At 31.6% G+C, this 16183-nt stretch overlaps 2 protein-coding genes across 7 annotated transcripts in view; one reads left to right on the top strand and one right to left on the bottom strand.

Moving 5' to 3' along the window:
- Window positions 1-16183, top strand: part of LOC142329167 (uncharacterized) — a 503112-nt gene that overhangs the window by 248841 nt on the left and 238088 nt on the right. The gene's annotated exons all lie outside the window — the stretch shown is intronic.
- The window catches only part of LOC142329169 (uncharacterized), a 236808-nt gene that overhangs the window by 208769 nt on the left and 11856 nt on the right, over window positions 1-16183 (bottom strand). Inside the window, exon 1 of one of the 3 annotated variants that reach the window (XM_075373534.1) lies at window positions 6976-7498. The exons of 1 other annotated variant lie outside the window; for it this stretch is intronic. In XM_075373534.1, coding sequence (XP_075229649.1) covers window positions 6976-7406 — 431 coding nt within the window. In that variant the 5' untranslated portion in view covers window positions 7407-7498. Of the gene's footprint in view, window positions 1-2744; window positions 3183-6975; window positions 7499-16183 lie in introns of those variants that run through there. One more of the 3 variants, XM_075373537.1, reaches the window with a different exon arrangement.

The following is a 16183-nucleotide window of genomic DNA, read 5'->3' as shown; positions in this document are numbered from 1 at the left end:
TTTGCTAAAAAACTCAAGCTCAACATAAAAAGAAAAAAAAAATGTATTACTATGATCGGGATTTAGCCTGTTATGCCCGTACGAGTAAATAAATATATAATAATGATAATATTTACGATCCTGAAAATAACATTCTGAGACTCGTATAAAAATATATAAAATTTATGTTTTAGACTCCCTGATCGTACAGTCAATAGTGTTAACCTGGCCTACAGTATTAGCTGTAATTTTAATTAAATATTTCTGGCTTAACGTCCTTTGACGAAAGAATGTTCTTTTATTCATTCAAAATTGATTAAATAAAAATAAAGATAAAAAATTAAGAAGTAACTTCATGAACGAGTCGTTTGAGTATTAGCGACTTATAATACGGTAATTATGATTTATAAGGAATGAAATTTTCATCTGCTTGTAGCCTTAGCCCGATTTCTTTCATTGTTTTTGTTAATCTTTTCGTTTTTAGTAGGTACATGCTTTAATCGTAGATTTCTTGTAATTCCTCGAACGCTTAAAAAATAACCAACGATGAAACTAAACGTTCTGATCATAATCAATAATGGCTGATCTGTGTGGGATTACAAAGGGGTTAGAACAGTGAAAAAGTGGGGGAAAGCGATTCATAATTCCTTCATTTAAATAACAAATTCAAGGAGTGTAAACGTGACATTACTATTGTATCAATGCATATTTTCTTCCAGATTGAATTTAAATACCAAAATCTGTTAACGTACTTTTAATTCAACCACATTTATTCGAAAAAAAATCACTGTTTAAACTATTAATAACTTCTGGAAAATCTCTTGAAAGAAAATTATTTTCTAATTCAGACTTTTTCGCAATGTCTGAGTAACAAGAAAATTAGTTTAAACAATTCGCGACATTTCAGTTGAAATTTAAATTAACAAAATACTTAGCACGTAATTAAAGTCTAATTAAAATATCATGATTTAGGGACTATCTTAATATTCTAATTATGATTCGGTCGATGTATTTTTTTTTATTTTAATGTACACGTTGCAATCTCTTCTACCAGTGAACAATAAGCAACCCCTCCCCGCGTGGCCCGATGAAATAAGGATGATATGTATGACATGTATATGAGGTGTAGGCTTGTACAGACTCAGGCCGGCCATTCCTGAGATGTTTGGTTAATTGATCCCCGACCGGCAAAGTTTACCGGTATCCGCTGTCTAGTATTCAAATCTTAGTAAAAGTTGCTAACTTTTTCTAGGGTTTGAACCTGAGAACCTTCGACTTCGAAAACCAGCTGTTAAACAGCCGATTTGCGACGACAAATTTACACTAGTCGATACATGAAATTAAAAAAAAAAATAAGTACATAAAATTACAAATTCAGAGGCGAAATTAAAATTATATGGGATGTTGTCCACCGGAATAGTTCACTATCGTGCGAGTTGCGTAGTCGGCAAGAAAGTGTAGTTTGGACGTAGTGGAATATTGTTTTGGGATCGCTGTAGATAACATTTTCATAAAATGATTTAAAAAATTTGATGTGAATACCACATGACTTCCTTCTACGCCTCTTAAATAAACACATTTTTAAAAAAAATTAAAATACATAAAATTTTACTTCATTAATAACTTCTGATATTTTTTTTTATTGTTATATTGAATTATTTATCGTAAAATCTTTTTTACAATCAGAAGCTAATAATTGTTAATAAATCAATGTATTTAAATTAAAAAAAGGGGATGAGTCTGACTCGACTGTGCGGTAATGATATATATCATTAACTAAAATTTAATATGGCTATAATTCTGGATCCAATGAAAGTAAGTACCACTTATGATATATATATATCGTTGAAAATATCTGAATGAGAGCTTATTACAATGCAATTAAAAAAAGTTGAAAATCCAAATCTTTTTGATTTTGTGCTTTTTTGGACACTTTTGGTCAAGTCGATTGCAATCAAAAAGGGAAATTCACAACTAGATGTTACAACAGTTCTAAATCAAATATTTCAACATCCTGCGGCTGATCGTTTTTGAGTCATGCGAGATGCAAACGTACTTGATGTACGCACAAACCCACGCCGAAACTAGTCAAATTGGATTCAGGGATGGTTAAAATGGATATTTTGAAATCTGAAAATCGAAATTTTTCGCGATCACAATACTTCCTTTAATTCGTACAAGGAAGTAATAAATGCCTTTTTCGATCGATCTTAAATGATAAAATAATTGTATCGGTGTAGAGAGAATTTTTCTAATAATAAGAAATTCAAGAATTGTTATATAGCGTTTCCTAAGATACTGACAAACACATTGAAATATTATTTATATCGTAACGCCGGTTTTGAAATTCAGGTCAGATTTTCCAAAGATGTGTACCATCGCATCGTGAGTTCGTTTATATTCCGCCGTTCTGTGTATCGTACACAGTAATGAAACTATACGACCGGTTGTAGACTGCTGTTAAAGACAGTTTCATAATTTACGGTGTAAAATTAAATCTACACGGGTACCGAAAACGTTTTCGATTTACCACTTTATAAAATTAATTTAATCCGATATAAAATCGGCGATTTCCTTATTTTATTTAACCGAAACAGTAGTACATCGGCACATTATACCAAAGGTAAATCCTGTCCATAAAAATATAGAACCGTTCTCAACATTTAATAATAATTAACGGGACGGGGATTATCGCTTACACAAAAACATTATATCTTACATTCGAGATATATCGTCTTTAAATTTAATTATCTTTTAAAGCCTACCTCAAAATTTCCGCCGCAGGCGTTCCTAGTCGCCGACGAGTTCCAGTTTTTCGTGCCCAAGCGAGTTGAGGTAAACAGTCGGACAGTTCTAGTATCACGCGCTGACATGACGATCGCGAAATACCGATCTGTTGTGCCAGTCGCCTCGTCGACACGCAAGGACGTTTTATCACTGTTTCTACGATATCGGAGACGATTTCCGGCGTGCGTACGGTAGGTTGTCTGTGCTTAGGAGCGTTCTTAACGGTACCGGTAGAACGCCATTTTTTCACCAGATGCTGGATCGTCGCTTTCGCCGGAACGTTGATACCCGGATATTTTTCGACGAAGTATTCGCGAGTAGATTTGTAAGAAACCGTAGTTAAATACGTTTGTAAAATGAACAAACGCTGTTCCAAAGTGTAATGCATGGCGAGACCGGCTCTCGAATAACATACCGCGACGAGGCGCGAGTAACAAGTAGGCGATCCGTTGTAGTGAGGGAAGTCGATGACTGGGTTGTGCGCAAGCGCTCTCGGTAAATGTTATGAGGGTTAGAACGCCGCGCTGCGGGGACTGTTTTACATGGAGCTCTCGTGATCGGTAGTTTCAGTCGATTTACCTTCCTTTACTTTACATCAGAATCATTTATAAAATAATTATTTTATTTTCCGATTATTTTATTTGTTAAAGAAAAATAAATAAAGGAGACGATCGTACCTAATTATGAAATTATTATTTTACGACTGCAACTAATTAAATCTTTTTTAACCTCGTAATGAACGTACTCGTATTAAACAGGTTATATGGAACCGATTATAGACTGCCGCATCTAAAACCGGCCCGACATAGCGCTTGGTCAATGTCGGTATATTTATTTATCGTATCGTGTAATCGATAAAATTATTTATGCTATTTTTATTTTCTATAAGCTTTGTAGCAAAATCATCTTAAATCGATTTAAACATAATCTTTACGTATACGGTGTCATTTTATCGGAATTATTATTTTACTGCTTCGTTGAAGTATACGACATCGCTAATGCAGTAGTAAAATATTATTAGCCTACAAATCATCACCGCAATAAAAGAATCTCCTATTAAATTAGCCGACAATCAATTGTAACTAACGTTTAAGTGTTAGTGTAGGCTTATCTTATCGTAACAAACTGTCGTATTCAAAATAATATCGTATCGCTATAATCGACTGATACCCATTTTACCACTAGACGTTTAAATTAACCGAACGAAATAAGGGAAAATTATCCTTTGTTTAAGTTTTCCTGTGAAATTTAAAATTTATGAAAAAAAATTAGCGTCTGATGGACGGGAAAAGTTTTGAATTTAAAGAAAAAAGAACTTGTACTATTCTTCTACTAGAGACCGTTGCTGACGGCCTCTGGAGTAAGAAAGAACGGTACAAGTTTTACAAACCGTACCGTTCACTTAGGTTCAGGAAATTAAGGATCATGATAAGATTGGCATTATTAAATCGAGCTGCTGAATTATTATCGGGTACTATAAAAGAAATTTCTTACCGATAACAGTCTCAGCGTTGTCTTTTTTTTAGTGAATTACATAAAAAAATTTGGTGTGCAACCTTTTGATGAAACGGTGTAAATCAAACGATTTGTTTTGGTTATATGAATTTATTTACCATAGATTCTTCCTACTCGTTGATATTTTCAAAAGTTCCATTTATCATTAAGCTCCTTCATCGGGCGCTGTTGCGCTTCATTTTGAAGCGATTAGAGGCATTTATTTGAAATCGATTTTGAAGCATGCGGTCGATTAGTAAAAATAAATGTATGTTGTAATTTTCCCTTATGTATTTAATTTTTTTTGTCAATTTCTCTTCATTTTTATGTTTCTTATACATTAAATATTCATTTTGTAGATTTTTCTTTCGAAGCTGATGTTTTTTTTTTTCAGAGAAGTAAATATCGATCTGGGTGTTTATGCGTCACATGTTATTTTAAAATTTAAGTCTAGATATATTAAAACATGTAAGTGTGTGTTCGTAAATTTTTGTTTGTATATCAGGATCGATTCAAACCTACAATTCTTAAAAACTAGTTTTATCGTTTTTTTTTTTTGCTTTTTTTTTATAAATCGAAAGACATACAGGGAAATACGAAGGATGTAAGGAATTTTAAATTCATTACATTTTAAATTGAAGATTGATTTTTATGAATATTTTACTCCGGTGAGTTAATTATACGGTATAAATCTTTTCATCCGGACAAAACGGGTCTGAATAATACGGAAAAGTCATATAGCTTATTCAGGTATATAAGTGTGAATCGTAAAGTAAAGGAAATTTACTTAATATAAATTAATTAAAATAAGATAAATTTTTAAAAGAAAATAGGCTTACAGTACAGTCAGTACGTGATTCAGATTTCTTCTAACCAGAAAAGAATGAATTTAAACTGAATAGTGGCTACAACTGCTTTGATCGTTTATTTGTTATTCTATTCAAATCTGTAGTCTTAATTGTTTATGAATAATTACATAAAATCTAATTTATCTTTTTTAAAAAAAGTTAAGACATTTTTCTGTGTGTTTTTCATAATTCTAAACCGTTTTGGTATCTAAAATTAGGAGTGCAATACGGTTCTGAAAATTACATCCATCCGTTTAAAAATTTAACTTTAATAAATCTTTATTAAGCTTTTACGATTAGAATGAATATCTTGAACCGAATTTATATTACTGTTTCTCTCTAGACGGTTCATCATCGAAACGGGAGTACTTTTTAGACATTATTAAAGGGGTAGGGATAATTTTTATATCCCAGAGTAGGGATAATTAATAACCCTACCCGTAAGAATTTCTACACTAACACTGTTACCGGCTTATAACAGTTTCAACCAATCAAATTGCATTTTTCCTTTGCTTTTTATTTTCTGTAAATGACAGAATATCATAGTTTTCCATTATTTTCAGTGGTTAGGGACAACGTACAACTTATTAGGTTTAATGTATAGGTAACGATTAGGTGCAGTATATATATATATATATATATATTAAAAATGAGGCTTTCTAAGTTCTAAGAGTGTTGAGCATTTATCATTCTTTTCATACAAATTTGTTAATGAATAAATATTTTGTGAAAAATATTGTAAGTTGAGGTATTCTGACGATTGGTTTTGCTTGTTTATGAAATCGAGTCTGAAATATTTCAGTCATAACGATAAGCAAGAGTTCATTTTTTATCATCGGGGAGAAATTAAACGTTATGATCTGCGCAAATTTAGTTAATTCGACGAACTGAAGCACGTTTTTTTTTGTTTTTTTTTATATATAACCTACATTAATCGAGAGATAAGTAAACGGTTAAAGCAGTCGGCAATATAAAGATTTGATTTGAACGAAGTCGACGTAGTGTGCGCGTGTGTTATGAAATTACAGTTTAAACAAAATATTTTTACTACAATATTTTCTTTACTTTTTAATTATGCGGAAGCAAACATAATTTGTTGATTCTGTACCGATGGTGGTTATTCTTTTAAAATCGTTATAAAGGATAAAAAATGTCTGATTTTATTTTATTGATCCGGGAGGACCTTTTACAACAAAAAATAATAGATAAAATAAAAAAAAAAGGACAGAATAAACTTAAACATTATAGCCGAAAGGTGTTAAGATAAACATTCAGATTAAACGGTGGGAACGAAAAGTAAAAACCGGCAGAATGGAGAGGTAATAAAGGATATAGAGTTTTCGGAAATTCACAACGACCTACGAACTATAAACGGATACAGCGGGAAGTAAAAGAACAGTGCGAAGTCTAAAGATATTTGACGGAGGCCTACGTCAAATAGACTATACAACTCGCCAGCAGGCCGCAGAAGAGAATTCTTGCTCGCTACGCTTATTGTTGATTCGGTATAGGCTAAATAAAAAAACCCATCGGGTTGGTTTAGTGGTAAACTAGTCATCGCAAATCAGTTGATTTCGAAGTCCAGAGTTTTAAGGTTCAAATCCTAGTACAGGCGGTTACTTTTATACGGATTTGAATACTAGATCGTGGATATCGGTGTTCTTTCATGGTTAGGTTTCAATTAACCACACATCTCAGGAACGGTTGATCTGAGACAGACAAGTCTTCACTTCATTTACATTCATACATATCACCCTTATTCGTCCTGTGAAGTAATACCTTACAGTGGTTCCAAAAGCTAAACAGAAGAAACAAAAAAAAAAAAAGAAGAGAGACTAAATAAAAATAAAATAAATAAGATACGTACATACTGTTTTTAGATTTGTTGTCTTCTTCGTCGACGGGGTTTTCTTTCGCTAAAGATCTTTTCTTTCTACGATTCAGACTGCTACAGATCAATCGCACATCTTGATTCGTTAAATATTTCGCGATATCTTGCGGTATATTTTTTATTTCGTTTCGTATCGAAGTGATAGTTTTTTCTCCGTAATTTTTAATTACTTTTGCGGTAATCATGTTTCTTATTAATTCTCTGTGTAATCTGTCGCTTTTTTCATGATTATGTTCGGTGTTGCTTTTTAGTATTTCGCTGTTTGTTTCGTTTAAATACATAACTGCCGGACACGTTTTCCTTGTGCATTTCCAATAGAATTTCTTTTTCGACGAAAACATTTTACGAAATTTATAACCTTCGTGTATAATTAATAATTGGCCTCTTTGACTGAGCATGCACTGCATCTTGAAAAATAATGATTTAAAAAAAAAGTTTAATTACAGTCCCTGTTATTACTCTTGCGACTACTTATACTAACCGCACTACCTGATTCCACTGCGCAGACGGTTGTTCGTACACTTTACTGCTTACTCTATCCCCACCGCCTTCCGCGCGGTTTGCTTGTTAAACTCTGCTTCGGCGCCTAGATAATAACGGTATCCAGTAACCTTGGACTTGCTTTATTTGCGTCCTGCTCGACTATCTGCGCAATATGCAACTGCGTTTCGCTTTCAAAATTTCTTACTTCCGAAGAAATATCGATTTAATAAACGGATACCCATTCGTTAACGATTTATTTTTTAATTTTAATTCTGTACGATGTCTGTTTATTACTATAATTATCTAATACGTGAAAAAAAAATTATTTACAACACAAAAAAACAGTGTTTTACAAGAATATTATTAATCCTTAAAACTTTATCGTTGGAATTTTTTAATAATAGTTCATCTTATCGCTTAAAGTTGTGCTTATTCACAGATATGCGATTTATGATTTTGTCCCTATCGTATGTACGACTTCTGCCCTGATAAGAAATTTCATCCGTACTTTTCAGTTTTCAAAATGTAATATTTTGAAAGTAAATATTATTTTTTTAAAAGTATCGTATGTCTTTATATTATATATACCGCGTTCCATTAGTTTAAATTTATTCGAATAGAATTTTTGTTCGGTTACGTCTACTTTCTAAAAAAACTACAGCGTTTCTTCGCTTAAACAAAATAATATTGAATTAATATGCAGTATTTAGTTTATTATCGATCGTTGTGTAAACCGTCTATTATTTTTCTCATGTCAACAGATAAAACGTAAAGAATCACGTGTTTCTGGATCTGAAAAGACGAGTTTTGGACGTGTGTGAAAACCTTAGAAGTTATTTACAAATAAGAAGCCGCATGAACAAAATTTTCTTTTATTACTGAAGTAGCTTTCTTAAAAAACTGGCTGCTGTTATTCCTCCGACTTAAAAAGTAACTCTACTCAGAGCATAGTTGAAAACTGTTTATTACCATAATTATCTAATACGTGAAAAAAAAATTATTTACAACACAAAAAAACAGTGTTTTACAAGAATATTATTAATCCTTAAAACTTTATCGTTGGAATTTTTTAATAATAGTTCATCTTATCGCTTAAAGTTGTGCTTATTCACAGATATGCGATTTATGATTTTGTCCCTATCGTATGTACGACTTCTGCCCTGATAAGAAATTTCATCCGTACTTTTCAGTTTTCAAAATGTAATATTTTGAAAGTAAATATTATTTTTTTTAAAGTATCGTATGTCTTTATATTATATATACCGCGTTCCATTAGTTTAAATTTATTCGAATAGAATTTTTGTTCGGTTACGTCTACTTTCTAAAAAAACTACAGCGTTTCTTCGCTTAAACAAAATAATATTGAATTAATATGCAGTATTTAGTTTATTATCGATCGTTGTGTAAACCGTCTATTATTTTTCTCATGTCAACAGATAAAACGTAAAGAATCACGTGTTTCTGGATCTGAAAAGACGAGTTTTGGACGTGTGTGAAAACCTTAGAAGTTATTTACAAATAAGAAGCCGCATGAACAAAATTTTCTTTTATTACTGAAGTAGCTTTCTTAAAAAACTGGCTGCTGTTATTCCTCCGACTTAAAAAGTAACTCTACTCAGAGCATAGTTGAAAAAGAAGAGAAGGTTATTGGGTCCACTCTAACTTTTTTTATCTTTTAAATATCTTTTTTACCCTTAATCTCCACCAGGCGGATTTATTTCGTTAATTGTTTTATTACTATAGCGAAATTCCTCCGGTGGTACTGTATTAAGTTTTCCCCTAGTACATTAGATGGAAAACCTTTTTAAACGAAAAATCCACATAGTTTTTATCCAGGATTTGAAGATACTTTGATTTTTTAGCGGTCGTTATCTTTTAGAATCGGATTGTCGTAAAATAATCATGTCGGTTAAAGATTAAAAGTATTTTCAAATGAAGATTCAGTACGGCTCACTTATGGTTTTTCTATTACTTCTAAAGGTCGATTCACATCCTAAAATACGGCACAAGATGATAAAAGTAAAGAATTTTTATTTTTTTATTTAGTGTACATATTTGCATTACGCGGTCACGGATTATTCACGATGTGAAAAATTATGTTGATATCTGTACCTGTCGTCGTCTATGTATACGAACGATACCGCACGACTGTTAAGATATAATGACGTTTTGTATAAAACGTAAAATTTTGAAATGTAAAATACATCGTATCGATGTAACATTTAAAAAATATAATACAACTTATTTTTAAAATGAATAACGGACTGCGAAAAAACAATTGAGTTTGTGCTGGTAAAATCTAACGAGAAATCGAAGAAACGAAAATCGATATAAGAGGAAATATGGAAGATCATAGTTGATAATTTCAATCCCAGGCCAAAGAAGAACGAAGAGGTCATCGGTAGGAGAAATTATTTTTAATTTTTAAATTATTTATGATTGTACAACGATAATTTTAAAGGAAAAATGATACGTTATAATTTATATTGATACGTCATTAAAATTTATATTCGACGAATATAAAAAAAGAAATTCCAGATTCGGTTTTAATAATTATTTTTGTTATTCATTTATTAATAAAACTAAAAGTTCTGTCGAAGTATACTGAACATTTTAAATAAAGAAAGAAAGAAATGCGGGGTCAGATAATTGTCTCCCGTATAATCTGAGTTCAACAGATGTCGGTGAAATAAAATTGACATTAGTAAAATTTGAAGTAGTGTAATAGAAAAAAATTAATATTAAAAAAAATTCGGACTGACGATTTGGAGATTGCATACTCGAATCTGTACGATGCATAATTCTACGAATTTTAACTAAACTCCTCAAAGATTTCGTTCATTTCTTTCTTGTATCCTGTCCTGCAGAATGTGAACCGTCTTAAATTCTAAAAAATAAATAAAAATGCTATATTAAATTAAAAATACGCCCGTTGTTTTTATTAACGGCGGCCAGCGTTTGTTTTGAATTTAACTTCTCATCTGATATTCTAACTAGGAGGTCATTACCCTTCCTACTTTCTTACGTCTCACTGTTATTTCCTGCTTGCTTTTTAGGCCTATTACATTCGTCAATTTTTTTAACTTTTAGACTTAATATCGCCTTTATTTATGAAATGTTGCTCGGAATAATTATTCGATAAAATGTTTTAATCCTAAACAGAGTTTTTACTTGTATAATCTACCGCACTCGGATTTATTCGAATTATAAACCGTTTTATTTTAAAAATAGAATATTTTTTCCGCGTCTCAAGGTTCGTCTGGAATTTGATATTTGTATTAATTCTGATTTCAACGTTTTAATCGAGCTGTATTGTATAACGGATAATAAAACGATCGGCTGTATTAATAATTAATTTATTACACTATTTAGAATTTAATACCCAGCAGTGCCTGGCCCGACGGTATATCGGAGCTTTTCCGGGATTTTCTAGGAATTCTCATAGCAATGACATAATTGAACTCGGAGTAAAAGATAGGTCTGAATGGACGGTTACTTTGAGAAACCGCTGTACGACACGAAAGTTCTACCCGTAATAAAGGGAAATTTATGGAATTAGAATGATGTAAATGTACGCGTTACTCCAAAATTAATTTCCTTTGATGTAAATGTCCGTACGTAAGGGTTATTTTTAAAAATTATTTTTTATAATTATTTGAAAATAGCGAGGAATTTTCGGAATTTTTGTGGCTCAACCTCACCCGATTCACAATCTCAGTATAGACGTACAATGTAACTTTATTTAACTCTATCGTTGATCGGTAACGTGCTGGTGTCATCAGAATTAAAATTTCCCAATCTACCGATAGATTATGCACGAGGATGGAGCCTGCTGATCGGAAACGGGGAGCTGAAATAACTTATGTTCAGTGTTCTTTTAAAACTCGTGTTACTACAAAACGTTGCTACTAAAATTCAAAACCTGGCCCTCTGTAAGTATTAATTCACGGTAAAACTGGATTATTCGTCGGTTTGACTCATTTTCAACTAGAAAAATGTACCGTAAAGTCTACAATTTTTTTTTTCTATGCAGTGTAGTACACTACTGGTATTTCTTGATTGAGGGTTTTTATTGTTACCCGGTAAGAAAAAGATGTTGGAATCAGGTGTCATAAAAATCTCTTAAAAATCTTATTAAAAAGTCTTAATAAAAAGTTCAGTCATTAACATCTTGCGGTTATGATCTGTCTGTCCCTTATATCGTGTCAGGTTTTTTTTATTTTTTTTCAGCTAAATTTTTTACGTTCCTTATAGCTTCTATTTAGATCGTCCATCAATTTTTGTATTTTCTTCTCACTTTTCACTGATCTTTTTAGTCCTGTTTAATTAAACTGTACTTTTCTCTCGGCCGATTAGGTTTCCCGTTCAAAATTACTCTATTCTTGTTCGCTTTTCTCGTTATTTATTCATTTCTCACCTTGTCTTTCCAATTAATTAGAGTTTTTATTCGTCCCGTTTTCCGTAAGTGTCTGTGTTTCACATCGATAAAGATTTACCCAGTAAACATAATATTTGTTTTTTTCTATTAAACGCTATCTTAGTGCTAATTAGATTTTTATTATGTTACACATTTGCGATCTTCTGTCTTCTTTTCTTTCACGATTCTTCTAGAAATACATTTCTAGTTTATAATAATAGTTTTAAATTACGATTTTACTATTCGATTACTTAAAGAGAAATTCGATTCGTAAAACGTTTTGAATATCGAAAACACGATTTATTTAGAACCGAAAATATGCATTCGGTTTTGTTTTTGATCGCTCAGTTTCTTAAGCTCTATGTCTTCGACATATTTCCAGTTTCAGTTCTTTTTGTAGTTTACTTTTGTTTGAAGTACATTTTTTGGCGCGATTAAATAAAGTTTCCGTCAATAACTGTATAGAGTCGAAATTATATAGTTTGTTCATTCTTGCTTCTGGATGCATATTCTTTTTTCCTATCTACGTTAAATTGTTACATTATTTACTCGTAAGTAAATTAAACATTTTCTATGTTACAACGCATATTTCGGATTCATTGTAAATAAGCTCGTTCTTGTAGGGTCGATGATGTAAACAATTTTCAACGTTTCTTATGAAATTCTGAAAAACATGCTCAGGTAGAGTGTTTGATCGGAGTTTCTTTTGAAACATTCTGTATTGAAAGGTGACAATTGTGTATACCAAACAGAACACAACTAGATGTTGTAAAAGATCTTTTAATGTTTTTTTATTTCTAAATTATAATTCTATATTTCAGAATAATAAGTCCTTTGATTGCAGTTTATTATAATATGGTTAAAACGAAAACTGATCGTGTAGTCATGTACAACAGTTTTCCAGGAATTGTATTTAAAAGAGAAGGTAATTTATCTAAGTAAAAAAAAATGATTCTCTGTGATTAAAGTTAGAACATAAAGTTTTTAACTCCTACAACTGCAATACTACCGAAAGCAGAAACATATAAAAGTAATATATATATTCCGCTTAGATTGCTTCCGACTTGAATCGGTTTTACGTATATATTTAACGTTATAAACCTCAACAGTTATTCTAAGTTACCAGATAGATATCTGGAGAAAAAAGGACGGCTTATAGCTCGTTCTTATTTACTTCCATTTTATTTCGTGTACTTATTTCCTCCGTTATGCGTAGAAAATAAATTTAATAAATACTTGTTTCTTCCGGTGAAGTTTATCAGAGCTGTTTATTGATGATTCTGGGGAAGGTAAAGTGTTTCTTTAGGAACTTTGAGGCTTCTCTCCGGTAACCTTTTATTATCTACAAGAAAAACATTTTTCTGAAGCGTAATCGATGATTTTGTGTTCACAGATTCAAATCTGCGAACGCAAAATCATCGATCGGTATCGCCTTGTTTTGATCGTGGACTAAAATCCTGAGGAACTGTGGACGGGATATACACTTTCTACACGGAGGGATCTTGGAACTTTGGGGATTGTTTTTCTTTCTTGTGATCTCTTTTCGGGTACATCGTCCGTTTATCTCTGTCACCGTTTCTATTTATGCTCTTTTACTTCCAGGTGAAGTCGTAAGGCTTTTAGCTGGACGACCGCAGGTTCGTTGCAAGAATGTGGAGAGTTTTGCATTTTTTACATCCTAATCGGTCGCTGTACAGGAACTACGAATCTGATCGGAAGTGTTTTTTTAAGAGATCTCGTAATTCTTCCTCATACGTAAAAAAGAAAACAAACACAAATATAAAAAATACAGGCAATTTAATATTTTTATAACGTATTTTTTAAAATAATTTATCGTGTTAAATAACATAACATTTTGACATAAAATCGTTTTTAGGCCAGTGAATCTGTCGTTTTTTACGACTTGGAAAGTAAACATCTTAAAAGTATTCAAAATTTAAATTTGACTGGCGTATTTAGTTCGAATAAAGAATATCTACACGACAAAAAAACGGTTTATAAAGTTAAAAAATTATCGTTGCGGGTTCCGGAAAAAAATTTGGTTTTGTCCGCTATAAATCGCATGGAAAGATTTTTTTCACGGGTTTGGTGAAAAATCTATCGATAGTTCAATTTCGAGTATTATCAACCTAGCGATATTTTTTTATGCGAGTGCGTAGGTCGATAAAAAATCATTACCTCGACTTTTTTCCTTTAGGAGTTGACGTTTAAATTTTTATTTAATTTTTTTTTTTTTTTGTTATTTCATGTATTCATTTTGTATTTTGAAATAAGTTCTCGTATCAAAAATTAACATTAACCGATGCTAATATCGATATAAGAATTTAAAAGATTTTCTGTGAATTACGAGTTTGTTTTCTGTTATCGCATACAGTTTTACACGTTCTATGTTTTTCTCTTTAATTTAAAAGTAAATGATGTTATCTGAAATAATTTCGGCAACCAGTGAAATTAAACCCAAATTATTGAGCACGTGGTTGAAATCAACATAGCAAATTAAGCGCACGGTAGTTGAAAACAATGTGTTGCGCCACACGAAAGATATTTTATAACTAATAAAAATCATCGCTGCAAGATAATTATTGTCGAAGAAAGGATATTTTGCCGTTTGCACTCGGAGAATACCGAGTAAGTGGATGTATTTTTCATTTAGGAGGGGAGATTTGCGATTTGTTTATTTTTGCAGAAAGGGCGGGTAGGTCAAACGATTAGAGACATTTTGAGGGATTATGTTGGTAGCACTGAAAGTTATGTGTAGAACATGTGTTGTAAATATTATTAATGAAAATGTTATTTTAAAACGTTAAATAACTATCGTTTTCTTCAACCGAACGAACTCGAAAATGTATAACAAATCTATTTTTTGTTAGCGTTAATATTAAGCATTATTTATTAACCGGGTTGTGAATGAAAAATTTGCAAGTAGATGGATAGGCTGAGAAGGCCGTATACCCTGGCTTCCAAGAACTCTGAATCTAACCCGGTTTTGATTTTTTTTGTGTAGGGGATAAACATCGTTTACCCGCGAAAATTATGGGACCTGAATCGCTTGAAGGAAAAAATTAAGAAAGGGATTACAACTGTAACGGAATATTTTCATGGGACATATTCCGGGCGATAATAATGAACTTTATGGTTATATAACAAAAATATTTGGGATGGAATATCTTTTACGGTTCAGAATATAAAGGAATTTAATGGAATTTTGATGATTTATATTAAAACAGTATTCAAATACCGCTTACCGTAATCGTGTAAAAACCACTGACTTGCTTGTTTTAGAAAATATTTCAACATGAAAATCTCTAATTTTAATTAATAAGTCTTTTTGTACTGTTGCATCATTGTGGGAAGTTAAGAATAAAACGAAGGCTGCAGTTATATTACGTAATATCTAGTTCACGTAGAGGTAACTGTTTGATTGTTGTGTGTTACGTACGATATGCTACCAGAATTCGGATGTGCGGTGTTGCCAATTACATGTTTTGTGATATCTCTTTTTTTTAACGACTCTGTCGTATTATGATTATGCTGTTGTTTAACATTCAATTCTGTCTAACGAATTATTATCGCATATTATATATTAGTATATATCGCATATACTAATTATTTAATACTTTTAAAAATATGTATAAATAAAAAATATAAAATGAATTAAAAAGATGTCTTATCGTTTATTTTTATTGCCTACGTCATTCATTAATTTTTTCATTAACTTACATACAAAGAAGCCTAATGATGTAGGAGAACCTTCAATAACTTGTCGATCTTTAAACATAGAAAAATTTAGATTACATACGCTACTACCTCAAAACGATCTATTTTTTCGGCACGTACCATCAAGCGCTCTCGGGAAAACGACTCAAACATTTTGCTAAATTTCATTTTTCTATATTTAACAGTTGAGAATTTGTTTAAGAACTACTGTGAATGTTCTTTATCCAGTACGGGACGGAATTGCGATTGTTTGATATCGTTTCCTTAATAATCAGAGCAGATGTATAGTTACGGTGTCACAACCGGGTTTGGGGAAAGGCCTTCAGAAGCAGTGTCAGTCGCGTCCGATATATTCGGGACTCGTACCGTTTTAATGTGACTAAATGTGAAATGTGATGTAAATAAATTTTAATGACGTAATGATCGAATAACTTTATATGTACAGCGGCAGAGACCTCGATCTGCGAGTAATTTTTGTAACAAAATAGGCATTCCTTTATATATTAAAAAACAAAAGCCTAAAAAAAGTATAAATAAAAAAAGATGAAATGTTTAAAGTGTATAAAA

Source organism: Lycorma delicatula, chromosome 8 (assembly GCF_047948215.1).
Source record: "Lycorma delicatula isolate Av1 chromosome 8, ASM4794821v1, whole genome shotgun sequence".
NCBI classification, from domain to species: Eukaryota; Metazoa; Arthropoda; class Insecta; order Hemiptera; family Fulgoridae; genus Lycorma; species Lycorma delicatula.
Note: the sequence above shows the minus strand (reverse complement) of the source record. Positions and strands in the feature narration are given on the sequence as shown.